The sequence below is a fragment of the Solea senegalensis genome, linkage group LG1 (assembly GCF_019176455.1).
Source record: "Solea senegalensis isolate Sse05_10M linkage group LG1, IFAPA_SoseM_1, whole genome shotgun sequence".
Classification (NCBI taxonomy): domain Eukaryota; kingdom Metazoa; phylum Chordata; class Actinopteri; order Pleuronectiformes; family Soleidae; genus Solea; species Solea senegalensis.
The window spans coordinates 2393731-2421452 of NC_058021.1; the positions used below are offsets into that span (position 1 = coordinate 2393731).

The window sequence follows — 27722 nt, forward strand, 5'->3', positions numbered from 1 at the left end:
AATATTAAATTGCTTTGAAAAATGTGGTCACACTTAGTTGCAAATTAATTTCCGGTTTTGTTTGGTTTGAGACACCAGTTTGTTCAGTGCTAAATTTGTTCACTAACTTTACAATAATTAGATTAACAGATCACCCATGAAGTGAGGAAACCCTCGAGTCACACTGTTGTTTCTTAAACCTTTTTATTTCAGCTCCCAAAACAGATCATTTACAGAAAGATGTGACACTTCTGAAGCTTCCTTTTTCTTTTTTGCTTTAAAAACAACCGTCATCAGAAAGTCACAATAATTTAATCAGCATGAACATCACGTGCAGGACCGCGTCACATCTGCACACCTTTAACTCGACGGACAACACAATTCTCCTCCTCGGCATCTTTGAGCTCATGTCGGCTCTGCAGTGTCTGCGTGAACATGACTCCTGATCTCAGATTAGTAAAGAAAAAACACACTGCTGTCACGTTTCCTCTCTTATGGCTTTGTTAATCACAAAAACAATTACGTTATATTTTTCCCTAAAGTTCTTATTAAAAATGTTTCCTTTTTTAAAAAAATCTAAAAGCGCAATCTTTTTAATGTTACAAAACGTTTCACATTGACTTTATAAAGTGTTAGGGAGTAGAAAAGACCAGCTAGTGTTAACACACGTAATGCGTGATGACCAAACTAAGACCAAAAAGTGTTGTGATTATTCCTACAACTGTCAGTTTCTTTACACACTCGCATTCCTATATTTACCAAAATATTCACTTGGTCCACATGTTCGGCTGCAACCATTAATCACTTACTAAATTAATCTTGATAATTGATAGGAGTGTTTTGTTTTTGTTATTATATTCAGCTTCTTAAATATGAATTTCATTCTTTCTTTTACTCCACGTGACAATGAAAATAATGAAAACGGAATAATTTGCGATCATTTTGAGGTTTGCCAAACACAGATGAACATTTTATGAATTGAATTCATCGATCAGGGCTGCATCGTATGATATTGTCATTGAGTGCTTGTTTGGTCCGTTAAATGTCAAAAAATGTTAATCAGTGTTTACCAAACCAGTCTTGTTGTCCACAAACCAACAATATGTCGGTTATTCTATGGCACAAAGAAACCAGAAAATATTCACATTTAAGAAACTGAAAACTTCAAAACTTCAACAACACTCAAACCCATTACAAAATAATCAATAGTTGCAGCACTAGTTGGAATCATACGTCACACGTTTTTCTACCAAACGTCAACCGTTTAAAATACTCGTACAGACATTTAACGACATAAAACCACGCGAGTGGGCTTCCAAAGTGAACCAGTGGGAGCAGAACACACATTTCACACTGAAGGTTCCATTAAAACATGAAGGGATCTGAGTCACATAGAGGTAAAAAAAAAAGCTTCATCTATCCTGTCTGATGTCTGTCTCCATGTGCTGCTGGTGAATTTAAAAACAAAGAAACCTGACATCACAGTGTGCACTGACAACACTACACTGTCCAAACTCCCGCCCGACTTCTTCACTTTTAACTCATTTGATCATCTGGTTGGATGCTCCTGGTGTTATGTCTGAAATATGAAACATTAAAATAACACACACACTAACAAAAAAAACAAAGAGTTCAACATCCTGATATTTAACTTTTCACAGAAATGATTTGTCAACACAAACACACACACACCAAGTTTAAGATGCTCATGGCTCATCCTGGAGTCGACACTGAGTGGTAAATAAACTGACTGGGTGATGAAGAGGGGGGATGAGGAAGAGGGAGGAGACAAGTAGCTTTGCATAGAATCTACAACAAAATGGACACTAAGTCCAGGTAGTGTCCAGGTGCGGCCTATGGCCACTCAAAACACACCCACCACTAACCACACCCACTTAATCCTAACCCCAATGATGCGTTCCATTTACAGAAGGAACTCGGTATTTCCGAGATCAGGAGCAACCTCAACAATCCCGATATGGGGACGTCTCCAAGGCTTTGTTTAGACTGAAGCCTAAGAACCATACAAACACGTAGTAGCACGGTTTCATTTTCAAACGTAAACATGTTTGAGTATGTAAAAATATCACGTAGACGGTCGATATCCACTGGTATCGCTAACAATGGCTAGCCCCGAGATACATTTGTGTCCATTTTTTTACCACCCAAAATACTCATCCGGATCTCGGTGAAGTCCCAGTTTCCGACGTAAACAAAAACACCACAGCGTCAGGGTGTGTAGTGATCAGTGGCCACAGGGTGGCGCTGGATTTTTCCAAAAGAACAGAGAGGAGACAAAGTTTTGTGAGTGAGTCGCGGCTCGTATTTAACTTGGCGACTGAATTTAACGTGACTCGAAATCAAACAAGTGTCACTTCAGCGCACAGGAACACGCGACTTCACTGTCGCAGCTAACACTGATAAGACCCTGGTTAGGGCCGTCACTTTTTTTTGTTAGTTGAGTGTGAATATTACAGGACATGTTTTGGTACCTAACCCCGAATTTCAGAGTTCCTAGTCGAAGTTTGAACTGGAACGCGCCCCCTCAGATCGGATTTCCAACTTGAAAAGTCCGAGCAAGTGAACTACTACTAAGTACCGCTTAGAGCTAACAATAGCTAGGCCTGAGATACAGTATGTCCGCGCTCCAGTTGAGTCCAAAAAAAATGTAAATGGAACGCACCTTAAGTCACGCGAGGTTGATCACGACTCATCCCTAAGCCGCTTCCGACAGCTAAGCTAACAGGTGAGTGGGCAAATTTGTTCCCAACAAAGTATTTCCACACGCAACATTTCCACTGCTTTTCTGATGAATTCAAACTTACTGCACTCACTCTGCCCTCTGCTGGCCCACGCCGTAATTACTTCAGATGGAGTGATGGGTTTTCTAGGCTGTATATTCTGAACAAAAACAGGTTTTAAAAGGTTCAAGTTTCAACTTTCTACCCTGAAGTTCTAAAAAATATCAGAAATAAAAGTGACAGCCCTACTTCCTGTGGCCTGGACATCTAACCATAACACACAACCACACACACACACACACACACACACACACACAACTTAACAACCTTGGGTGCTCTACTGGAGAAGAAAAGAAAAAGTGGTCTTTAAAAAAAAAAAAAAAAGGTGTATAAACAGTTTCATTTACTCAAACGAAGACCTCGTTCAGATCTGGTGTCAACATTTATCCCGAGTCATCACATCACAGGTCGACTGTGACAAAAACACAAAGACATTATGAGGTGGCGTGTGGCCAGACCAAGAACATCTATCACAGCAGATGTTCCCAGGACACAACTTAGTGTGAACGTTCGTACTTAACGTTGTCCACTTGTGGTCGGATCTCAGTGATGGATGTTAGAGCCAGGACTGAACGAGGCCTGTGACACTTTATTTAAAAAAGAAAAAAAAAAAAAAGAGAAAAGAAAATTTGAAAAAGCAAAGTACAGGTGTGACAGAGGGGGGGAGTCGTGGGGGGAGGGGGGATGGGGGGGTCATGACGACTCAATAATTTCTCTGGAGGTGGAAAAACGCATCATTGTCCTGAGTGCACTCAGGTGGTGCTGATGCAACAACGTCAGTGGGCTCCTTCTCCGTCACCACGACGACTGCAGCAGCCTCTACGTTTCTATGGAGGACACAAACAAGAGGATATCAGTTAAAACAGGGTGTCTCACAATGTCTTAAAGGTGCATTTTGTATAAAATGGACCACGATTTGTTTGATTCTGTAGTGGAGTGCAAATACTCAGTTTCTCCTCTTTACACGTGTGGTGGAAAACAGTGACTCGGATCTGTTCAGGGTTTTGTTTTTCTTTTTAGACAAGTCTAAAAATAAGGCTGCATTTAAACTGATAAATTATATCTGAGGACGACCCATATCTGATATCTGCATTTACACTGGTTAATTCTTGGGGAAACAAAATACAGGGGTGGCGTGGGAATTGACCTGATAATGTCACTGTAAGTAGACTGAAACAGAAGTAAAAGTGGTGTTACTGTAAAACCTAAACATTCTTGCCCCAAAGACATAAAAAGGCATGAAACCTCACCATGGTTTCAGTCCCTGTCCTCATTGCACAGATTGAAAGATAATCATGTGATCGAACACATTGTAGACATGTTTTTTTTAAATGTATGTTATAGGTAATCAAACTTTTTGTAGATTAGCATAACAAAAAAAAATCAATTGACGTTTCAGTCCATTAGATGGTGCCACAAGTGCTCACTCTCACTAGAGCCGTTGAGTATGTTGCAAAATATGATTTCACAAATAAAAGAATATTGCAATATCATGATCACGTCATATTGTGGTGTCTCTGGCGACCCCTATAAGATAGTCTACCTTGTGTCCCCAATAGCAGCCATATTTTCTTTCACTGAATGTGAGCATCCATGTCATACACAGTCACACAGTGTCAGGAGCAACTTTGGGTTTGCCCAAGGACTTGAGACGCCAGGAATCAGACCCTCGACTTTACGGCCTAAAGACGACTTGCTCTTCCACTGAACTGAGTACAGCTACAATAACTAAAGAGCTGCAGTGTTAAATTAAGGTGACCGTAAGAAGAACACACCAGGACACGCGTGTACAGAGGGACGGGCGGAGACTATTCATTACCTAAACGTGTGCTCGTTCGCACAGGCACCGTCTTTGTGACTCCTCAAAAGAGGGAGACACAGTTAATGTTCCTGACACCAATTCATTGGAAATAATGCTTTGTTATAAAGGCCTTTATAAACAAAAGGTTATCATTTCCTCTACTGTGATAAAAAGTAGGGAGAGGTGAGAAGAAGCAGTTGTTTTCTGCGACACCTCTGTCTCTCAAGGAGTGGGGGTTGGGGTGGTGTAGTGATTGGGTGCCCAGTTTTGTTTGGTTTAAAGCATGTTTTTACTGTCCGTTATAGGGTTGTGCCGATGTCATCGTCTACATCGTGATGCCACACCCCCACCCTGTCAGACACAAACTAATCCTAAGTATTGAGATTTGAGACATTTCCCTGGTAATTGTCGGAGATTAACCCACGTTTTTAGGATAGTTCAGTCTTTTAAACTGATCTAAAGTTCGCCACTGTTCAGCTTGATTCTTGTGTCGGACGTCTGACACAGTCACGAGCTAATCCGAGCTAAAGAGGCTAGTGTGTCAGAACTTTAAAACGCATCACCTTGACCATCCTACTAAAGTCATTTGCTTGTACAGCTGTAGCTCTATGGTCAGATGTTATGATTTGAATCATTAATATTAATTACCTGTGGGCTCATCCTGACTTGGTTCCTGTGACTCAACAAATTCTGCTGCTGCAAACACAAAACACAAACACATGTCAAACCACGCAATATCATGCAAAGTCATATTAAACAATTTTTTGGAATTTCAAAAGAAACTTTATTTCTGGTTTTTGATGCCACAGATTGTAATCAAAAACATTCTGTGCAAAACAACACACATTTGTGTGTTTGTGTGAGCGCCTACCTTCTTCCACTGTCTCTTCTACCTCTTGTGCTACTTCTTCTGTCTCTGTGACTGCAGAGAAAAAAAACAACAGATATATAAAACCATCCAGGACCATAAATAAGTACTTGTTGTATGAGTACTTAAAAAACTTGAGTTTATTCATGTTTGTATCAATAACATAAATGAGGTACGGTTTAGGGCCTATACTGCAGTCAGCCAGCAGGGGTCACTACCCATGTGGTGTCTTCAGTTTAAAGCACTTTCAAATTACCCATCTGTATTAACCATCATTGAGTCAACACTGAAAAGCCTTATCAATTGTTTTTTTCACACATCTGAACAACATGTAAACAGACAAGTGACTAAGTGACTAAGAAATGTGGATTAGTCCTGATGTAATAATCCAACACTCGAGAGGGAATATTTCCTAAAATGTCAAACTACTCACCTGGGACTGTTTGATCCTGCACTGGTTCTGGAGCAGCCTCTGGCTGTTCTGCTTCTTTTACAGGTTCCTCCACAGCTTCTTCTTCTTCTTCTGGAGCAGCCTCCTCCTCCACAGCTTCTTCTTCTTCTGGAGCAGCCTCCTCCTCCTCCACAGCTTCTTCTTCTTCTGGAGCAGCCTCCTCCTCCTCCTCCTCCAAAGCTTCTTCTTCTTCTGGAGCAGCCTCCTCCTCCAAAGCTTCTTCTTCTTCTTCTGGTGCAGTCTCCTCCTCTTCCACAGCTTCTTCTTCAGGTGCAGCCTGCTCCTCCACAGCTTCTTCTTCAGGTGCACCTCCCACAGCTTCTTCAGGAATGATTCCCTCCTCCACAGCTTCTTCAGGAATGATTTCCTCCTCCACAGCTTCTTCAGGAATGGTTTCCTCCTCCTCCACAGCTTCTTCAGGGCTTCTTCTTCAGGAGGTTTCCTCCTCCTCCACAGCTTCTTCAGGAACAATTTCCTCCACAGCTTCTTCAATTTCCTCCTCCACAGCTTTTTCTTTCTCCTCCTCCTCCACAGCTTCTTCTTCAGGGGCGGTTTCCTCCTCCTCTTCTTCTTCCTTCCTCCTTTCTTCTTCAGGACCTCCTCCACAGCTTCTTCTTCAGGAGCAGCCTCCACCTCCACAGCTTCTTCTTCAGGAGCAGCCTCCACCTCCACAGCTTCTTCTTCAGGAGCAGCCTCCACCTCCACAGCTTCTTCAGGAGCAGCTTCTTCAGCCTCTTCTGCAGCTTCTTCTTCAGGAGCAGCCTCCTCAACGGCTTCCTCTGTAGGAACAGCTTCTACCTCCATAGCTTCCTCTGAAGGAGCAGCCTCCTCCTCGACTGCGGGTTCTTCCTCCTCAACAGGCACCTCCTCTTGAGTTGCTGCCTCCTCCTCAACTGGAGCAGCCTGAGTATTGCAATAAAGTCAGCGACGGATGATGAAAACTTTTGTGTACAGTTATAGTACAGTAGTTATACTGGACAACATCAGGGAAAACATCAAGCTGGCATCAAAAACTAACATTAGGAAAATACATATGTGTCAGATTTGTATCCAATTTAATTTAATGTCAAGAGCCAGTGAGACAACAGCAGATTTACAGGTAAACAGTGCCATAAGGAGGTGCCCGAGTTTCATTTGAGCCACTAAGGAGATTGTGAACTGCTGCTGCCAATACTGTCCTTTGTTATGGGTGGAGCAGTTCAAAAATAAAGCTGCTGTAAAACCTGCACTTAAGTCCACACATTCTCAGGAGATTGTTAGGAGGAGCAGTATGTGAGAATGCAAATGTTTCTTGGGTAATTTTCCAGAACTTCTGCCAGTGAGTGAGTCTGTGTGAGAACACAGCAGGAAAAGGTCTGGACAAGTTCTGTCTGCTGCTCACTCAAGCCAAGCTCCACCCCTCACCTGGATGATCCAGACAATCTAATGTTGTTGAGAATGTGTCTTTGTTCTTCATGTGTAAATAACAAACCCAGGTCAACGTCTGAACCTTGTTCTCTGGACATTTCCTCACGTTATATATGTAAAAACTAAACATGTTTCAAGGGTAACCACTGGTGACCTGACTAGCTGATGACTGACAACAGCATAACTGCATACCATCATAAAAACATTCTGTCTGCTAGCATAGCATTGAGTATTAACCCTCTTTGCAATTATGATGCAATAGTGACAAAAAAATCATTCATACCTCCTCCTCTGGAGCCTCCTCCTCTGGGACATCCTCTTCTACAACAGGAGGCTCCTCCTCCAGCACCTCTGGATCCTCCTCAAACACCTGAAGAGGAATAAAACATCCAGGTGCCATCAACGGTTGAATATTATATAGTTTTACATATAACATCTTTAAGGATTAAGGACCATTTCAATGTTCAGTAAGATACCTCAGACTAAAAGAACAGTAAACCATGTGTATGTGATGGCTCTCTAATGATTAACCAGGTCTGCACAAACCTCAGGTTCAGGTTCAGGTTCAGGTTCAGGTTCAAGTTCTTCTTCTACAGGTTCAGCCACTTCAGGCTCTGGAAACAGAAATACAGATTGTTCCTTAACATGCACTGGGGCCGCAGGCAGTGTTACAGCATGATTTACCAGGATGTTTCCAAGAGCTGCTGCTTTGTTTGGTTAAATAAGTTCATATTCCTGTGTGTTAACTACAGTAGAAGTGTTTGTACTGTACCTGGTGCTGGAGCAGTAAATTCCTCTGCCACAGCAGCTTCAATCACATCATCCAGAGGCTCAGGGTCAGGCTCCACAATATCTGAGGTCAAAGGCACAGAAATACGCCCAACTTTAAATATATATATATAAATATATATCTCAAGTTGATGCCAACATTCAGAAAATGCTTATGGCACTTGTTTATGTACACTGCTACAAGCATTACCATTAATACTGTTTATCAGGAGTTTTTCTAGAAGATAAACTGTACGAGCTCAACAGTGACGGTATGGGAGCAGAGCAACCAAGTGGGGGAGATGGTTCGGTGTGTAGCTTTGCAAGACTTTAGGTTTTATAGGGGGCATTCTAGGGCTTCTTAAAGGGGAAATTATTGTTTCTTCTTCTATTTACCTTAAAAGGTACAGATTTAGCACTGGGGCGGCAGAGTTTATGTGAAATCATCATGTGTCTGGAATTTTTTGGACTCAATATGCATTTTCTAGCAAACAGGAATATTGTTTACAGTCATCAATTATATATTTTTACATGAAAATGATTGTTATAAAGGAAGACTGCATGTAGTGCAAAATCAGCAACTTGGTAAGAGGGAGCGCACAGAGAAAAGTAAGAGGGCACAGCGCAGGTACATGGCAGAAGAACCTGCAAGGTGCTCAGGTCTTATATGTGGGAGAAGGTAGCTACAGCATAATAACTCATGGAATGATGTTTAAAATAACCCTTAAACCTGTACTTTATTGCTTGCACAGAGTATACAAAGGTGCGTCTTCACATTCTGTGCAACAGTCTCAAATAACCTGTTATTTTCAGGCCTCTGGGCCCGTCGAGACTTCAGCTGTATCTTAATCCAGCTCATTCTAGTTCAAAGAAGCAGCTGTTGAGTCCTTTTGTGGGAGATTTTCTAGTGTTTCTAATAGTATTGAAGCCACTGCAATGCAAAGTGCAATTTTTATGCATTTAAAAATATCTGCGACTTTTATAAGACTATAGTTCCAGTTTCAGACATCTATTCTGAAACGTCAGAATTCAAGGTCAGTATCTGTAATTTAACTGAATTCTAGACAAAATGACAAGTGTCTAATGACACACAAATTATAAAAACAGCTAAATAAACTATACAGTTTATATATACTGTGAAATCATAAAAAACAGTAATGAAAGATTGAACTAATGCAAAAATGGAAAAAACGTTTCTTTAATTTAAATTTTTTGTAAATTAAAGGTTCAAATAACTGTAAAAAGAGGTGTGTTACCCTCTGGTGTGGGTTCAGGAGTCTCCACTGGGGCGGCAGCTTCTTCACTACGGGTGATGACGTCAGCGGCTCTCTCTTTCAGTCCTACACGAGACGATGCACATGTTGGCAACAACAGTGGTATAAACACATATGTACGTACTGCATGTGAAATCTCACGATCAAGGTTTCACTTTTCACATTAAACAATCTGTAAAATGATTTACTTTCTTCTGAAAGAGGCACTGGTTTTCTTTTGCACACTTGAGTTACAGGTCATTGACACATGTGTGGTTTGTTGTGGTTCATCTTCAGCTGACAAACAAATGTATGTCACATTTCAAAAGATTTTTTTTAATCACCATGAAAGATTTTGATCTTTCCCTAAATAAGGGTCTAAGCTGGACGTTAAGCTATTTGTTTCCCAACACATTCTGACGCCAGTTAGAGGATGAGCTTTTATTCATTTGAAGAAAAACAAGATAAGACAAAAAAATGGATCAACAAACTTTATTGAGAATAGACAAAAACTTTTATAGAACCCCATAATTTCTGTCGAGACAAATCTATCAAAGAACACTATCACAAACATGTTCCGTCTACAGGCTCAAGTGGCCAGAATCTGATCCTTTTCAATTCTGATTTAGAGAGAATATGAAAATGGCCAACATCAGAATTGAAGAAATATCAAATTATATCACACATACGAGTCAAAAAAAAAATCAGATTTGGGCCAACAAGTCCACAAATCTTTCCTCATCCTCAACAGAAAAAAAGAGCAGACACATGTCCATGTTCTCGTCAACAGGACTAATCCAGTTTGGTTTAGCAGAGGTGGGGGGGTTGAGGTGAGGGTACATAGTGCAGAAGGAATAATGGAGACATCATTAACACTCCCACTCACTCACTGAGAAAAAAAAGAAGCAGCTCCATGCAAAATCGACTCAGTCCAAGATCACACACTTCGTACCATTGTCCTGGCAAAGTGTGGCATGTTGTTTACATACAAGCATGACCTTGTTATTTACATTCTTCCATTCTGTCGCCAACCACAAAGTAAACAAATAAGCCTTCTTTGTTTCTGGGTTAAGCCGATATGATACTCCGTAGCAGTAACGATATGTATTGCTGGCCAAAATAAGAGCCATAAAATCCTAAATATCACATACATGACTGACTTAACACAAGACACAGGTCCACCACCAACGTCATGGGACAAGGACTCAAGTGACGAAACGGCTGTTTATAGCTAGGCGGTAAACGTGTCGGCATCTATTATTAGCAGTGTTTTGTAAGATTTAAAAGCCGACATCTAAACAATAGCTGTAGATACTACAAGCCAGACACACAAGTGCCATTGAGCCACACCTTTTTTCAAAGCCATGCCTAACAGCAACTAGCTAATAGTAATAGAAACCACTTAATATATCTCCTACTCACAACAGCAGTGGGATGGTACAAAAATCAACATGAACTTGTTGATCAACTCTTTTTTTTAATTTGCTGCATTAACCTCAACTGCATATATTGTTATATTATTTTTTTTAAATAACGGTTGAGAAAGAACACGGTGGAGACATATGATGGTAACCCCTGACCTTCATTTGGGAATTTAAGTTTAATAAGAATGTGAGCAAATGTTTGATTCTTAACTGATGTTGACATGTCGCCATGACTCACACTTCCTGTCATCCCTTTCATGTCACTTCTTGCCTCCTTGCTCAGACTTTCTTCTCTTCTTTTTTTCTTTGACAGGCTCCTTTCCTCTACCCTTCTCCTCCTCCTGTGCTTGCTTTCCCTCAGCCCTTTTCTCTGGCTTCTCTCCTTCCTGTTTGCCCGTGGCCTCATCTTCCCTCATCTCCTCCTTCAGATGTTTTGCCTTTTCCTCCTTTAGTTTCTGCAGCGCTTTCTCCATCTCGTCTTTCTCCATCTTCTCCTCTTCCTCCTTCAGCCTGGCAGCCACCCTTTCCTTCACTTTGGCGGTTATTTCCTTCCTCCCCAGGTCCATTTTCTCCTCCTCCTCCTCTTTGGCCAGGAGCTGCCTGACTTCAGCCAGAGCCAGCTTGGCAAGCTTCTTGGCTTCCACGCGTTCATGGATGATGGCCAGCTGCTGCTTCAGAGCTTCGCGAAGCTTCCAGCCCACGTCCTTTGTTGGAGAGGTTTCTGAGATGGATGATCATTGACAATATTTGGGGTTTCACATCTCAGCAAATGAGCTGTTATATGATGAAGATCAGGCTCAAGTGTTAGTGGCATCTCCACACACCAGGCACTCTCATGTCAACGAATGAGGGATATATACCACAGCAAGACCATGCCATAGTCTTTGTTTTCTGCACAATGTGTAGACCTTTTAAATGATGCTGGTATCCAAGACTAATCTTATAAATATTCAAGTGGGATTAATAATGTATGTAGTTACCACAGGCAAATAATTCGGACAAATGTTTTGTCTGTCAGATCAAGAAATGCACCAAAAAAAGGATAAGTAAGTAAAACATCAACAACATAAGCTCACACTGCAACACAGCACAGCTTCATGCATGTTGCTGTCTGATGATACCTTTCTTAGCTCCTCTTCTAGCAGACTCACTGGGTTTTTCATCTGTCATTACACAATAGGAGACAAGTTACCACACTGGACACAGTTTGCACCATTAGTTCTGGGCAAATTTTGTAACCAAGCAAAATTGGCATGGAAAATCAAATAGCTTTAAATAAAATCAATATCAAATTGAACTTTTCTGAATCAGAATCCTATCGATTTTGGAAATCTGCAGCAATACCCTGCCCTAAACATACAACGCACAGCTGAAGTAGTCACACAACATTGCTGTCCCAAGAAACGTACCTATACTTCACATGAGCAAGAGCCAAATAAACCAAGAAAACATGACACGGAGTCAACGTGCACAAAAAAAGGAGCCGGCTTCAAACCTGTGTGATGAGTAAGAAATGAATATGTGCAGAGCAACACCCATGGGAAACAAATCTTTGAGAGAGTGTGTATACATACATCAATTCTCAGTATAATCGGGGGGAATAATTTTGCTACAGTAACAGCTACATAAAAAAGATCCATGTATGAGGGACCATATTTTCCTAAAGGAGATATAAACTGTGTTGGTTTATGTCACACAGAAGTCTGATCTGGGAGCTGTGTCAGACTTCAGTCCAGTTACTGCCAGAAACTGAACAATTTTGTAAAGGAATAGTACAGGCTTTTGCAAGTGTGGTTGCATGAGGTACTAATCAACATAGGAGTAAAGTTTGTGTCACTAAGGTCAATTTTCAGCTAAGGATTTCTAACACCCAAGTCATAAAATAGTGAGTTCAAACTTACTTTTCCAGTCAAAAAACAAACTTAATGTCTTTCTTTATGCCTCAAGCTGGTTTGTGGCTTGCACAGAGCAGTCAGTGTAGTCTATGTCACAAAACCTGAACTATGATCGTAACAAACCAGGTGTGCCATTTATTAAAGTTAAAGAAGCTTTTTTTTCCTCTCCTCTGCATTTCCTGAATCTCAAGTCAGTTTTGTGCTTCATTCATGCCATGTGGTAGAGTTATTCCAGCCCAGAGCAGGGTGAGCCTGTTTCAAATCAGTCAGCATCCACACAACAGCACTTAATGTTCATACAAACTGCTGACACACAGACACACACCTGGTTTTTGTTGTTTGAGTTTTTGTTAAGTGGCAGCAGTTAGTCGAGTCAAGCTCGATGAATCAAACCTTCCAGCACCACTTATCTGAGGCAACTGCGGCTCATTTATCACACCCTTCTCCTGAAGTGCACAACAATTATGAATGTCCACAATTATAGTTGACCTTAACCTTGGCATGAACAAAAATGTGACTGTAAACTACAATGGACATGTGTTTATGTTATTTGTGGTGTTGAAAGGAAAGTTATCAAAAGATGTGATAAATTCAGCTGCTGAGCAGAAAAATGGAACCAAATCAATAAAGAGGCTCTATTCCAAGCACAAACTCAACCTAATGTTTGGTCATTAAATTAAAAAAAAGGCGATCCGTCAAAATTATCGTGCCAATTAAAGCTAATTAAGTCAATTAGTTTATTAACATGAAATGTGCAAAGTACTCTTTAGAGTTTCGACATGAAGTTTAAGCAGCAGGAGGGTGGCCTGATTTATTTTTCTTCAGAGTGTGACTTTATTGGACAGATGTACAGAGATCCTCTGGATCCAATCACAATGTAAGCAGGTCCACCTGTCCCCAAACGGGTCCAATTGCAATGGATTTTGGGAACAATTTGCCTCAACAAGCATTTCTTTATCCAGATACGTATTGCATGTATCAGGTAGAAATATAGTCCAATAAAAAACCAAGAGCCTTAAATGTTATAAAAGTAAAAATCAATGCTCATAATCCTACAGTCCTGAATATCAGTTTGTGTAGCATGCAGCAACAGGAAAAGATCAAAGGTCAGAAAGGGTCAGCAGAGCTGCTGCAAGTGCAAATCATCTTTTCCTACAAACATGTTGTGCAGAAAATGATGAATCTTAAAAAAGGTTTAAGAGAGGGCTTATAAAAGTGTACCTGAGTATCACATCAACGCAGAGGAACTGACATCATAGGAAAAAAACTCCTTCAACAGGTTTTCTGCTTTTCAACACTGTTAATACAAGACTGAATCTTGTTTTTCAAGCCTGACAATTATTAGGGATGACAGAGGGTGAAACCTGGGTTAGGTGGGGCTGAGAGCACGAGGCCAGAATGGAAGTATTCAGATCCAAAGACACTGGTGCTCGTTTAAGTTGTCAAAACCTGAAATGGTAAGGGGAGTCGAACAGTTCTCGCAAAGGCGTAGCTTTGACTGTTGATGTCATGGCCTTTCCCTGTCATAGCCCAAGGTTATTGATTGTGGAGGCCGACTATGACAATCTTCTGTCCCTGATTTCCATCATTTCTTGCTCTTCTTCTTCGAGCTCCGCTCTCATCCTCCTCATCATCCTCATCCTCCTCCTGTTCATCCACAGCTTCTCCTGAGGCGGTGAGCTCCTCCTCTTCAGTCACCTCCAGGGGATTTATCAGACCATACAGGAAAGTGACGAAACCGTTTAACCAATCAGAGCCGCCCTCCTCCACTTCTTCTAACCAGTCCAGAACTTCAGCGTCACCCTGACCGTCTCCCTCAGCGGTCAAGCCTACGCAAACAAGAGCAGGTGGTGGGGGGAGTGGGGGCACAAGGATGGGGGATGATCGGGAGCACAATGTGGGGGTAATGACGAACACAAATGGTGTGGGGAAAAACTTAAAGAATGTAAATGTAAAGAACGGTGAAATCAGATGGAAAAATGAAACATAATTAAGAGCAGAGGAAAAGAGGGAGGGAGGAAAGGAAACAAGAGGAGAAGGTAAGAGAAGTTAAAGTGTAGGTTAGGCAGCAAGGGATCTAACCAAGTCTCTATGCAAGCCAGCAGGAGTTTGTCTAATGAATGAACAATGATGACCCCGAACTATAATGCAAGTCATTCATTCTGACCTGAGCTCTCTGCACCGACTGTGTTGAGCTCAGCTCAAACCTTTTGTGTTGAATAAACCTCTACAAGCGATGAACAGAAAAAAAAACAGGAGCTTCAGTGCACAGAACTGTGCTGTGTGAAAACAAAGCTAGTGTGGATCTTATTGGTGGCTTGTTTAGTCGCTAAAATCTGTTTTCTTAATGAAAGGGCGGATTGTAACTGCTGCTGCCAGTAGACCTGTCAGCTGTGGTCTCAAATGTTGGATGTGTGTCTGGAAGTTTCATGTAAACAATACAAGAAAAAAAAAAAAAAAAAAGCTGGTTTTGGATGACACCATGCAACACACAGCAGGTTCAACATGAAGAAAACCAAGCACTAAAAATGACAGGGAGCTGAAACTTCTTACCACGGCTCAAGCTGCAGTGGTACTGGGAACATTAACATGAATTACCTCTGTCGCTTCCCTGCCATTACTATTAATAACCTCTCTGTCTTTGCTCTGCAGATACCTGTGACTCCAGGGCTGCAGATCCAGATACAGCAGGAAGGCTTTAACTGTTTAATTTTTATAGTGCATGCTACTGCTTTGTATTGTTGTGTAACGTTGTTATATTCTACTACTCAAACTGCTCCCATCACTCATTGTCTTTCCTTTCACCCCAACCTGAGGCAGACGGCTGCACATCTTTGAGTCTGGTCCTGTCCGACATTTATTTTACTTTTTGTCTCTCCATTGACAAGTGCTTGCTCATTGTGTGAAATGTTAATTAATCCAATTGAACCACAATAATTTAGTCTTTAACCTGCAAGTTACCGCTCTGATGTAGAGCACCCACAATACTCATTGTGAAGTTTCATAATTTAGGTTTATGGATTTTAAAATAACTTAAGTATGATATGATTAATATGATTGTCAGTCATGCAAAAGAAACCCAAATGCCTTTTAATGAATTCAGCAAAGTTAAAACACACATTATCAGTGTTCTGCAAAAATAAATGTAATCTGTACAGTGAGGGTGGGAAATAATGTCTCCTCCTGTCATTTTTATTGATTATTTTCTGCAGGACACTGTGACATTAATTGAATTAGAGAGGAATCAACTTGCCTAGCAGAATTTTAGCGTCCTCGACGTCAAAATCACCATCGCCGTCTGTGTCGTAGGCCACAAGTTTACCTGCAGCAGAGACAAACACACAGTGCAACGGTTTGTTTCGCAGAATCTTTGGCAGTGGAACAGCACATTTACACCCATGATTCAACATGGACACACAACGTGGAGGTTCATGGATGTTGTGATGGAGGGCATGAAGACAGTTGGTTTAACACAAGATGGCACAATGGAGAGGACAAGATGGAGGCAGACTGTGGCAACCCCTAAAGGGAGAAGCCTAAAGAGGAAGAACATGAACACACACACACATGCAGTGATGAGCCTCACATTCTCTCAAGTCTGTCTTCAAATGTCCACATTACAAATGTTAGCTCATGGCGATCATCCCTCCTGTTCACCTACCCCTAACCTATTGCAGCCAACACTTGCATTTAAGCTCATATGAAGGTTTCAAGTATCAGATGTGAAACTGAAAAGGAAATCTAACCACAACACCAAGTTCATTCAAAACATACACTATAGTTACATTAGCATGAACTTGGAAAAAAAATGTGAACCAAAAATGCACCAAGCTCGCTGCTGATTTTATTCAGCTAACAGCTTGGTGAATTTCTTCAAAAATGTGGGAGAACGTGGTAAGCAGGATGATGAGATGGATAAAAGTAAATGATAGGGATGCAAATCTCTAGGTACCCAATGATGATATGACAGTGTAGTTATTGATCCATAATTAAATTATTAGATTTATTTACACCCATCTTTTATTGGAAGGTCCAGTGTGTAACAGACATCCCTTTGTTCACCCATCGGAGATCGACAGTGGCCTTTACATAATGCAAAACATGTGCTCTAGCTGTTTTGTCAATTTGGGCTGCTGTATGAACGTGACGGTGCAGGATGGCAGCCTTTAATTTCTCCCACTGAACCCTGCTAAATGTGACTGGACCATTAATCCAAACATGACATAATGTTGACTTACCGTCAACTGAAATACAAAATGTATTTGTTAAGAGGAAACCAAGATAAGAAACAAATGTGTGCATCCAACAGCAGTGTTCCCCACAAAAACATTTTTAGTCCTAGTGACAGATTCTCATGGGCCTGATGCCACAAGGGGTCTAAAGGGGCTTACACCAAAGTGTTTTGGTGCCTCTATTTAAGCTTTAAGCATATATAGAAAAACATTAAGAACAACCAAATAACAATTAACCCCCTAATATACCAATACAGTAAGACCTACTATTCTAATATTCCTTTAGTGATAAAAACCAATAAATATTTGGTGATTGTTGTCCCAGAGACAATTGTTGACACAAGTTCCTTAGCAGCTGAAGAGGGATGATGAAGAAGATGAGAATGGACTCTATCGACAGTTAGACTTGGTGAGAATAGTGAAGAAAATATTTTAGGAGGAAAGATGATCAAGAGAAAAATGCCATGTGATATACATTTGTTTTTTACCTTGCAAGGCCTCAGACAGATTAATTTGAATGCCCTTAGCTTTGTCTGCATGCAAAAGACAAAAAAAAAAAACAGATAGGTCATCACACATCAATAGCAGACACCGCACAGACAAGAACATTCCACATTGATTATCATAGCGATGCAGAATAGTGGTAAACACATGTTTAATATAACAGGCATATGCAACAGGGAGTCCAACAAAACACCATTCTGTTCCCCAAATGTACTGTAATTTATGTATGTAATAAATCTAGTAAATTTACATGTGACAAAGGTGATGGTGTAAAAGCTATAAAGCTTACGACATCACAGGTCTGATGTCATAATGAGGAGCCAAACACTGTTAAATTACATTTAATTAACTGTTCCAAGAACATGATTAGACTGAATTCACAGTGGTGTCTCAAACCTGTTTTCTCCCTTTCCCTCAAGATGGAGTTCAATAAGTGAAATAAAAAGAGCAGAGAACTGACGTAGACCTGTTTGTAATGGACACACTAGCGTTCCAATTAAGGTAAATATCAGGGTTAGATTGATTATTATTCTAGGTTGAAGTACTTATGGGACAGGTGCGTCCAGTGTGTAAGGTTTAGATGAATTACTGGTATTTTTATTTTGCAACTGTACTTCCTTTTAATTCATTAGCACAGACTGAGCCCTAAATATTTACATCAAAGAGAAGGAAAGCGAGGTAAGAGATATTCAGTTGCAGCTTCACTACAGTCATTTCTAAATCTTACACACTGTGCCTTTAAAAAGAAAACTTAATTAATGAATGTACAAGCATGATGGACACAAGATCACACATTTCAAAGCAAGTGACATGAGGTGGAAAATACAAGAGCTAGCAAACTTACCAATGACTCCCTGATAGTCGACCAGGTCGAAGTAGACTACGGCCACAGATGTCCAGACTCCCAGCAGGGCCAGGACGATAAACCAGTTGAAGAAGCTGCTGCTGCTGCTGCTGCTGCTGGAACTTGCCTTCTTCCCATTCCTATTAGCTGACGGGGGTTTAACGCCATCTGCAAACACGACATCAATACATGGCGTCAGGTTTCATGTGTGGATTTGGTGTGTAAGGAAATCCCTTTTGTACTTCTGGAAAAGTCATGCTGCATCAACAACACCAACAAACAGGAGGTGAATCAAGACTCAAAGATACTACATACATCCAGTGTGTGGGGATGTAATGCAAGTTACATTTACGTCAATATTGTCAGTGCTTGGCTCAACAATGACACAAAGACAGATCTTAGTGGGTGCAGGTAGTATGGACGATGCAAATTAACAAGAAATTGGGGAATCTTCAGTTCTGCTATCGGTATCAGCTGATATTGGCTTTAAAATATGGGCAAACACGCCAAGATCCCCTGATACGACTAATTACTAAAATGGTAGGCTGAATAGGCTGCTACTGCCTTACTTGCACCCTCTCCAGCTATAATTAGAAGAAAGAAAATGTATATCTACATCTGCTTCAGCATAAGTATGCAAAATATTTTACAGAGGGGACAAAATTACCTCTGCAGTTGGTCGCAGGGTAAAAAGCATCGGCAAAAAGTTCAATATCATGCATCCCGGGTATTATTTTTTGTTATGGTTTTTCAGTAAGTCTGAGGGAAAAGTCATCTAAATCCATGTGTTACACGCGATTGTCATCATGATTTGTAAATTGTTTAAATCTGTGAGGAACCAGATGTAGTTTGGTGGCTCAGAGGCAAGGAAAAAATAAAAAAAATAAACCACATACGAGGAGCTATTTCGGAGAGTGCTGATGGCGTCCTACAATATATGGTGGGAAAAAATAGTGTCAGGAAGAATGAACAGGTGTTCAAGTCCGCTACATGGTACTAGGTCAGATCTTAGACACACACACACACACACGCACAAAGCATAGTTTTAAGTGCTAACATGCACATGATAAACATACAGTATAAAATTCAACTTTACAGTTTTAACAACTATTCACCTGAACATAATACATCCATGGGTTGATATCAACACACAGCAGATTCACAGACTTTTCCCTCAAAAAGACTTATCCAATTTTTTTTTTAATGTTGATCGTACTAATATCAGCCTCATTTCTCATACTGCTTTGGTCTAGTTTGACATAAATCCTGTAGCCATTGATCAGGGCGAATCCGTAAGTGAACATGCCTTGCAAGATAAAGCACTTGGAGCAAAAAGTAACCAGATTTCCTTACAAATGTCCCTGATTCTAGTCTTATTTGCAGTTACGTCTTACTTTTCCACTTGCCAAGTGTAAACCCTTTAAATGCAATATTTTTGGCTAATCTGTTTTTGGGATTTTTAAGAACAAATCAAAAATGTGCATGTTTCAAAGTTCTACGAATCTCAAAATAACCATTATTTAAAGAAGGCGTTTCGTAGTGATGATTTAGGACGTGATTATGATCAACCACTCCACCAACAAGACACAAAACAAGCTTATGTAATGGCCCCAGAGGACAAACTGAAGCTGAAACTGTCCCGAAACCCAGTGAGACATCGACTCAGCAAAGCCAAACAACCATTCCCACAGTGACCTCCAACCTCTGGTTTGTCCTTCTCAGCAGACCTTGAACACAACTTTCTCACCTTGCATTTCCCCAGCGATGACCGTGGGGATCGCCGTGACAACAGGAGGGACGACAGACTGTGCCAAGGTCGCTGGATCACCCATTTTCGCCTTATTGAACAAATGATGGGGCAGCATGCAGTCCCAGCAGAAGGGACAGAGTGTCTCTGTCTTACAGTCTCACCTCTGCACTGTCTCAGTCTGTCCCTCCCCTCTTTCTCTGATAACTGTGTTTCCTTCTCCTGTTCTTCTGTCAGTCATCCTTGCACTTTTTTTTCTATGTGCCTGATATGGCTGTGGGGGTCAAACACTGCTATTTATAGTAATGTGAGACCAGCTGGCCCCGACACTGACAGAGGGAGAACAACACAGACATCAACATCACCGAGGCTCAGTGGACGGTGCCCATTAACACTGCCTGCTCGCGAGTATTACCGTCATGGTTTGCAGAACTGCCACCGTGACGCCAACAGAGGTCACAAGAATACGGTTGAGCACCAGGTTGAACTGAATTATGTATAGATTATATGCCTCTTTCAAGATTTAAAGTGTTAGCATCAAAACTGGAAGTTAAAATTCTTGACAAAAACATGACATGGTTAGATCAGGAAAGACATGGTTAGATTAGACCAGGTGCACCAATACAGTTGCTTGTGTCCAAAACAAACCAGGCCCCCCAACCCGAACCCCTGTCCACGCACACACACCAAAAGAATAAAGTTAATAATTCAATCAAAACCAAGGTAACTTTTGAGGTAAATAAAAAAAGTGATGTAGTGACAAGTTTCTAAAAAAAAAAAAAAAGGTTCTAAACTATTCAGCTTGTTTTCTCAGTAATTCCTGACCACTGGTAGCCAAGTTTATCAGAAAGCCTTCCTGGTGGATTCTACTTCCTTTTCAGTCACAATTAAAGTTTGAACAACATAACTTGTCCCAAGACTTTTAGAATATAAATCCTATGTTAGGTGTTGATGATAAATTTCTATAGATATGCAATATCATGCAGTTGAATATATTAGTGTATCTACATTTCCTTAAACCCCTACTGAAAAGCATTGTGAAATTGTGTGGTCCTACCTAAAAGACTTGATTATACATCACCACAAACCTTTTCTCATGATGACTTATGGAGATGTATGATCACACACAAAGCGGTGTTATTGTAGCTGCTAACAAAACCACAGGGCTGATCCAGTGCAGGTAGTTTGTATGGTGACATTCAATAAAAGCAAGAAATTCAGGTTTGCACATTCAAGTGCATTGTAAATGGAATTAGAAGCATTTTGATTGATGAATAGGGGAGTTAGTTAGATGAACCAACTTAACAGTCCCCTCCTAAAAAGTATTAGGCGTGTGCTGCGGCTGTCCGACAAATCTAATCGACTAATGTAATGTCCTAACATGCAATTGCAATTAAGTTTTATACCAGCAGAGGACATGCATCCACCAAATTAATTGGCTGAAGGACCAGTGCAAGGGCAAGGGGGAAAGAATGTGAGGTGAGATGAACTGTCCTCAAAGCTGCACTGAGGCAAAGCACCAGTACGGCTGTAATTCAAAGACAGGACAGTTCGGCTGCAGCTATGGTGCGACTGCTGGGGGAACAACACTTTACAGATGAACTGAATAGCACTGAAACAAAAGTTAATGTGACAATGATGCTGTAGCTTTAGTGTTCACTCAGGGAGGATGGTTACCATCTTCTATGAGCAGCGCCTTCTACACAGTATTTACTTCAGATGATCTAATGCACAACAAGGACGTATATTTTTAACTATAGTTATAAGGACTGAACCGATATTCGGTAAAACCTCTGAGATATTGACACATCAACACTGACTCTGCCTATTCCACACTACAGAACCAACAATCATGTATGTGCTCTGAACAGCCAAGCAAACCTTCAATCCTGAAGTCTAATCATACACAGGCCAACATCCAACATCTCAGGTACACATATTTGTCAGACACATAGAAAACATGCACCAACATACCCTCTGGATCTCCTGAATAGTCCATTCTCAAATGATTTACACAGAGGGAATAAGCAGGTCTCACTCGTTTCCTTCTAATCAAATGTCAAAATGTCTCTGCTCAGTTTCTTCTCTGCGACAGTCAGAACACAAAGCTGCTCTTTAGGCTTATGTAAGACATGTGGTGCACCGCCTTCAATCCTACTCCTCCCTCAGGTTTTAAAACATGTGCGCGTGCTTGTTCGTGTACACCCACATCATCATCATCATCATCATCATCATATGCAGGTTTAAATACTTTCTTGAAGACATTCTTGTTTCACACACCTTTGACTCTGTTCTTTGAATGCCAAACTGTGACCCTCAGGCTAATCCAAACTTTACAAAACAGCTGCTTGGAGAAGTGAAAACCAACAGAGCCTCCCAAAGAACAGTTCAGCTAAATTCATCACGTGGCTTACAGGCCTAGAAGCCAATGACATCCTCTTCTACAGTGCAGCACTTTCTGACTTTTGTAGCACCAGGAAATGTGCTTCAAATTAGGCCACGTTCAGACCAGATTGGGTGCATTCAGACCTGTCAGCATGAGATCAGATGAACCAGCACGGATGTTAATGCCAGATCTAAATAGAGCTAGGCATCAAGAACCAGTTGACACCAATTAACCTATGTTAGGTTAATGCTAAACTTCGCAAAAAACAATGCTGCGTTTCCATCATGGTATGGTTTTACTTAAAATCTAACTCATCAAACTCATGAAACCCCTACAACACTTAATATACATGAGGCAGCACAGTGTGTTTGACAGCAAAGATGATGTTTAACAAAGCTAATGTCTCTGTTGCTGCCAACAAGTGCAGCATTCTGTCGTGCAGCCTCTTGGCTCAAAACATGTAGTTGCTGGCTCCAGGCACTGTTGGCGTCACATTTAGAACTTCATTACTAAATAATATTAATAGCAGAGAGTCATTCTAAATACGATACCAATAGTCTATAAAACAGCTGGTTTATAATAACAGATGTATAGCCTTTCACTACAGAGTGAGAGTCCGTTGGTTTAAACAGAAGGGCCCATCACTGCTAAGATGGTCGTGTTTTGGGCCACATTTATCTGTAAGCAGTTTCCCAAAGTCATTGAATCAGTAGCAGCTGGACTAGAAGATGTCTTGAAGATGTTCAACCTCTCACCCAAGAAGCTTCTTCAGTTGTAAAGAATTGAAGTGAGGTGAAACATCTTCCAGAGATCTACAAGCGCAGTCTACACAGGCATCATAGATTTCAGATCACCACCAAACATGCATAAAAATCCCAGTGTGTCTGCAAAATGCATAACCACATTATTAGTCATTTTAAACTTTGGCTATTGAGAAATATTATACTGGGATAATAATCGAATTGTCACTCGGACACATAAGGTCAACCAATGCCGATCATGAGAAATAAGTTTGTCCAATAGCCGATTTATGATAAAAATAAAAAGGCATGAAAACAAAACAAATACTTAGAGTAATAAATTCATGGATGAAAAATGCTTCCTCATTTTCCCAACTTTGCAGCAGTTATCACATTACTGCAAACTCAGTCAATGTATAAGCTGAAAAAATTCCTATCATCACACACAGGATACTAAAATCATGCAACACACACACACACACACGACACGTTGCAACAAAGGGCAAAAACAACAAAATACACAGCACCACACTGTCATGCAAGACAGGTTATGGTGAGATTTTTGTCTGTAGGGTTTTGTTTGCGAAAAGAACACACTGCAAATGCAAAGCAGCATAACACAACACACAGAGATGAGTTACCCTCTCTCCATAACTTTCACTGACTCCCAGCATGTGGGGGAGGGAGGGGACACCTGACGGACTGAAGGGACACATGATGTAGGGATAAAACAAAACACATCAAGTTAAAAAACAGGTAATACACATGGGGGTTCATTTTGTGCACTAGATGAGACAAAAAACTATTTTATCCTAATAAAAAGGCACTCAAGTTACATTTATTTTGTAAAGCCACAAGATCATTCTTGGACCCGATGAGTCAAAATGGCCATGGCCTTTGCGTGTCCAATACCTCAAAACGCGAATATTTGCCAATACTGATACAGGTCACATCCAGTCGTTTGAGACCATCTAAAATATGAAACGGCTTAAAATGGCACAAATGTGTTGAAAACTATTTCAAAGAGATAATTCAACTGTGTAAGAAATTCTCCCATAAAGAAAAAATAAATAGCCCACAACATGACTCGGCTAAAATAGTGCTGCAGATTTTTATGTACATTTTACTGTGCATAGTTTATGGGATTTTACATATTTATCTGTCCAATATCCAAGCCAGAGATTTTGAATGATACAGAATATCGTATCAACTCATCCCTAATTCATAATGATCTAATTTGAAGATTTGTTGATTTTAACTTTAAATTTAGTGAAAGTGAAAAACAAGAAGAGCAAAACTATATAATATAAAGCATTTTCTACAACTGTCACAATAATGTCGCAAATTATGTCATTCGTATGCATTTTCTTTCTGTCGTCCCATGCCTATAGGCACTTTGACACAATGCAACCAACAACAGATACATCACACCCACTCCCAGTCTGCCCTCTGGTCCAAGCTCCACCTGACCCACCCCACCATTCTTTTCTGTAACCTTCATAACATAAAAGGTAAATGAAGTATTGTTATTGCTGAACAGTAAAAGTTGGTTTTAAGAGTTGGTTATTTACCAAAACTCAATACAAACTGATTTTATCAATGTATTTTAAATATTTCTTTATTATTAAGAGTTTATAACAGATTTATACAATTACTTCAAACTGTCAATCATATATTCCAAAAATGATAAAACTCTTTATATATTCTCACTCAGAGATCCATGATTCAATCCAAGCACATGATCAGCATATAGTGAGATATTTCAGATTGAATGTATATAAAAATTCCTGGCATGCCATTCCCTGCGTTGTCGCCTTTCAAACTTCACTGCGGAGCCAAAACCAATATTTGATAGGCCACCACCAGTGTTTGATCATATGATCCAACTCAAATAAACACTGAAGAGCTGCAGAAAAGGTTAAATGGCTGCAAGACATGCCCTGAAACTTATTTTAGGAATACAGGTTTCTGTGCAGAGGTGGACATTAAGAGGCAGACATTTGTGAAAAAAATGTTTATATTTCTTTTTTGTTATCACACATCAAAGCTCAAACACCAACAGCGTTTAACATTTTAACGTGACTATGTAAAAACTGGAACATCTCAATATGTTTGGAATAGGGCTGCAACAATTGAATGAATGAAATAAATATCTGAATATCTGATATATGGACAAAACAAGGTTGAGGTTTGGGAAGCAGCATTGAGCAAATTTTTTTCTGTTTCCTGACAGTTTACAAACCATTAAACAGTAATCCAGAACACAAGTAACACACTCATTAATGAAAATAATAGATGGCTGGGTATCTCTACCAATTTTTTTGATCGATTCAATACCTGATTCAAAGTCCCGATTTGGATCAATTTCTGATGTGAAATTGATTGTGAAAGAGATAATTCAGCTTCCATGCTGGTTTTACTTGGTTGTTCACTATTGCTGTAAGTTGTACAACATGTGCATCTTAAAACAATTATAAGTCAACTGAATATGATCACCCACTGAAACTCAACAGAATAGCTGTAGGTGATAAATTAAACTCAAGCCATAAAAACTCATTTAAATTCAAAATAAACAGCCCAGAAGCACGGACTAAGATACACTTTGAAGTAATTTCAAAAATTGCCCAGCGGGGGGTGCTAAAACGTTATGTTTTGGTATGACAATGGACAACACAAACATCTGTTCCCCTGAGCAGAAAATCATAATATGAAAGCATGCAAGCAAGGGGATTGTCAACATTTATGACAAAATAATACACAAACGTGGGGCATCTGGTAGCATCACTGTCCTACAACACTAGTCCTGCATTTTGTGCAGAAGTCACATCAAAATGAGATCTTTTAAATGAAGATTTATTGTGCTCAGCTGATCATCTAGTCCAAAGCAGGGGTGGTGATCATCATCATCACGATATTTAAGTCACAATACAATATTAAAAATTATAGTTTTTGTGAAATCAATATTGCGATATATTTACACAAAAGCTCTATTGAGAGTGAGCACTTGGCACCATCTAGTGGATTGAAACGTAAATTATTAGCATTTGTGCTAATCCACAAACACAATAAGTTTATTTGTAACATCAGTTAAAAAAGTATTTAACTCTCCATTTCCCTCCACCCAGCCCTGGTCCAAAGACATATATTCCTTCACAGATCAACTCGACACTGGAAGTTTCATAGCAATCACAAGTATGGACTGTTGAGCTACTTCTGCAGGGGCTGTGTTGGGCGGGGGCAGGGGCAGACCCGACAAAGGGGTAAATGAACATTTTGTACTTTTCTAACAATACTAATGCTCTTTGAATGGACACAATATTGTAATCAGTATATGATCACCAAAGAGAGTGGACAAAAATGGGGCACACTTCTCATTCATTCATTCATGTGGGACTGCAACACTAAAAAATAAGTTATATAATCATTTTGTATTTGACTGCATTTTCATACATGTGGCTGCTGCTGCTGCTGAGAGGTGTGTCAGTATTGAGCCGTATGTAGAGGACATTGTGTTCTAAAACTTACAGGACACGTCTCTTAAACATTGCCCACATACACGCCACACAAAGGCAGTCATGCGTGCGTGCGTGCGCGACTATTTCAGAGCAGTAAAGCACAAGAACATGTGTTTTTAAAATGCTATAATAAAGAGGTTTGACTACAAAAGGTCAGTCGATGTGACTTTAGCAGGACGGTTTTTGGGGAGCGAAAAATAATCGTGAGACGCTTAGTTTGTTCACACCCTCTGGGTGTGTGATGCATAATTAAAACACCAAAACAAAAACAACACCGGATTCATAATGACCCCCTAACTCGTGTTAGTGGGGTCCGGGTCAGACACACAAGAGACCCCCGGCGTCCACGTCTAAGCACCACCCCACCCGCGCCTTCTCCTACTGACACGTGAACATTTTGTTAAAGTGAGTGGACTAGATTGGGGGGCGGGGTGCAACACACACACACACACACACACACGCTGCTATTACTGCTACTGCGTGGAGAGCAGAACCCGGGTTTCTGGTAGATCCCAGAGCCTGTTCACGTATGTACCGTGTCAAACTATGTCCCACTGTAATCCGCCATGGTCAACAGGCCAGAGCCAGGATGAACAGCTGATGTTGCTGCTTCAGTGAGCGGCAGAGAACCGAGTGCAAATAGTGCACGTTCGTGTCGCGTCACGTTAATGCACCGCTAAACTAGACAAGGTAACGGCACCGCAAGCAACAGACTCATGACATTAAACCCACCCCCTGAAGGGTCAGAAACACGGTGTTTACGTGACGCTACGGTGTTTATAGCGTCGATAAACCGGCTAAATAAATGGCGACCACAGCCGTTTCCACAGCTACGTGAAGCTAACTGACCAGCTAGGTTCACTCTGAAATGGGGCATTTACTCACTGCAGGGAACAGCGAAGCAGCGACTCACCTTTGGCTTTTCCGTGGCTTTTATTCGTGCTTTTCTTAGGAGCCATTGCTGGAGCTTCGGGAAGAGGAGAAGAAGATATGCTTCAGTTTCTGTGAGTGAAAGGAAATCAAAAATCTTTCCTCTTGCCTCATAAAACTCACGAACACACAAAACACTCCCCCTTAAAGGACCGGCGGCTCTATAAGCCAATGAAA

General features: G+C 40.6%; 1 protein-coding gene and 1 long non-coding RNA gene across 2 annotated transcripts; both read right to left on the bottom strand.

Moving 5' to 3' along the window:
• Positions 1-164: 164 nt before the first annotated feature.
• On the bottom strand, positions 165-6023 carry LOC122778740. Its single transcript, XR_006361457.1, has 4 exons — positions 5883-6023; positions 5453-5503; positions 5230-5277; positions 165-3607 (listed from the first exon to the last, which is right to left on the bottom strand). It is a non-coding gene; the product is annotated as an uncharacterized LOC122778740 (long non-coding RNA).
• A 400-nt stretch (positions 6024-6423) lies between these two features.
• On the bottom strand, positions 6424-27689 carry asph (aspartate beta-hydroxylase; the record flags this gene model as incomplete). Its single annotated transcript, XM_044037909.1, has 11 exons — positions 27529-27689; positions 18228-18395; positions 17368-17412; positions 15901-15969; positions 11874-11915; positions 9332-9415; positions 8080-8160; positions 7854-7921; positions 7591-7677; positions 6498-6803; positions 6424-6459 (listed from the first exon to the last, which is right to left on the bottom strand). Coding segments are annotated over exons 1-11 (1032 nt in total), but the record flags the coding sequence as incomplete, so codon positions are not given.
• Positions 27690-27722: the final 33 nt, after the last annotated feature.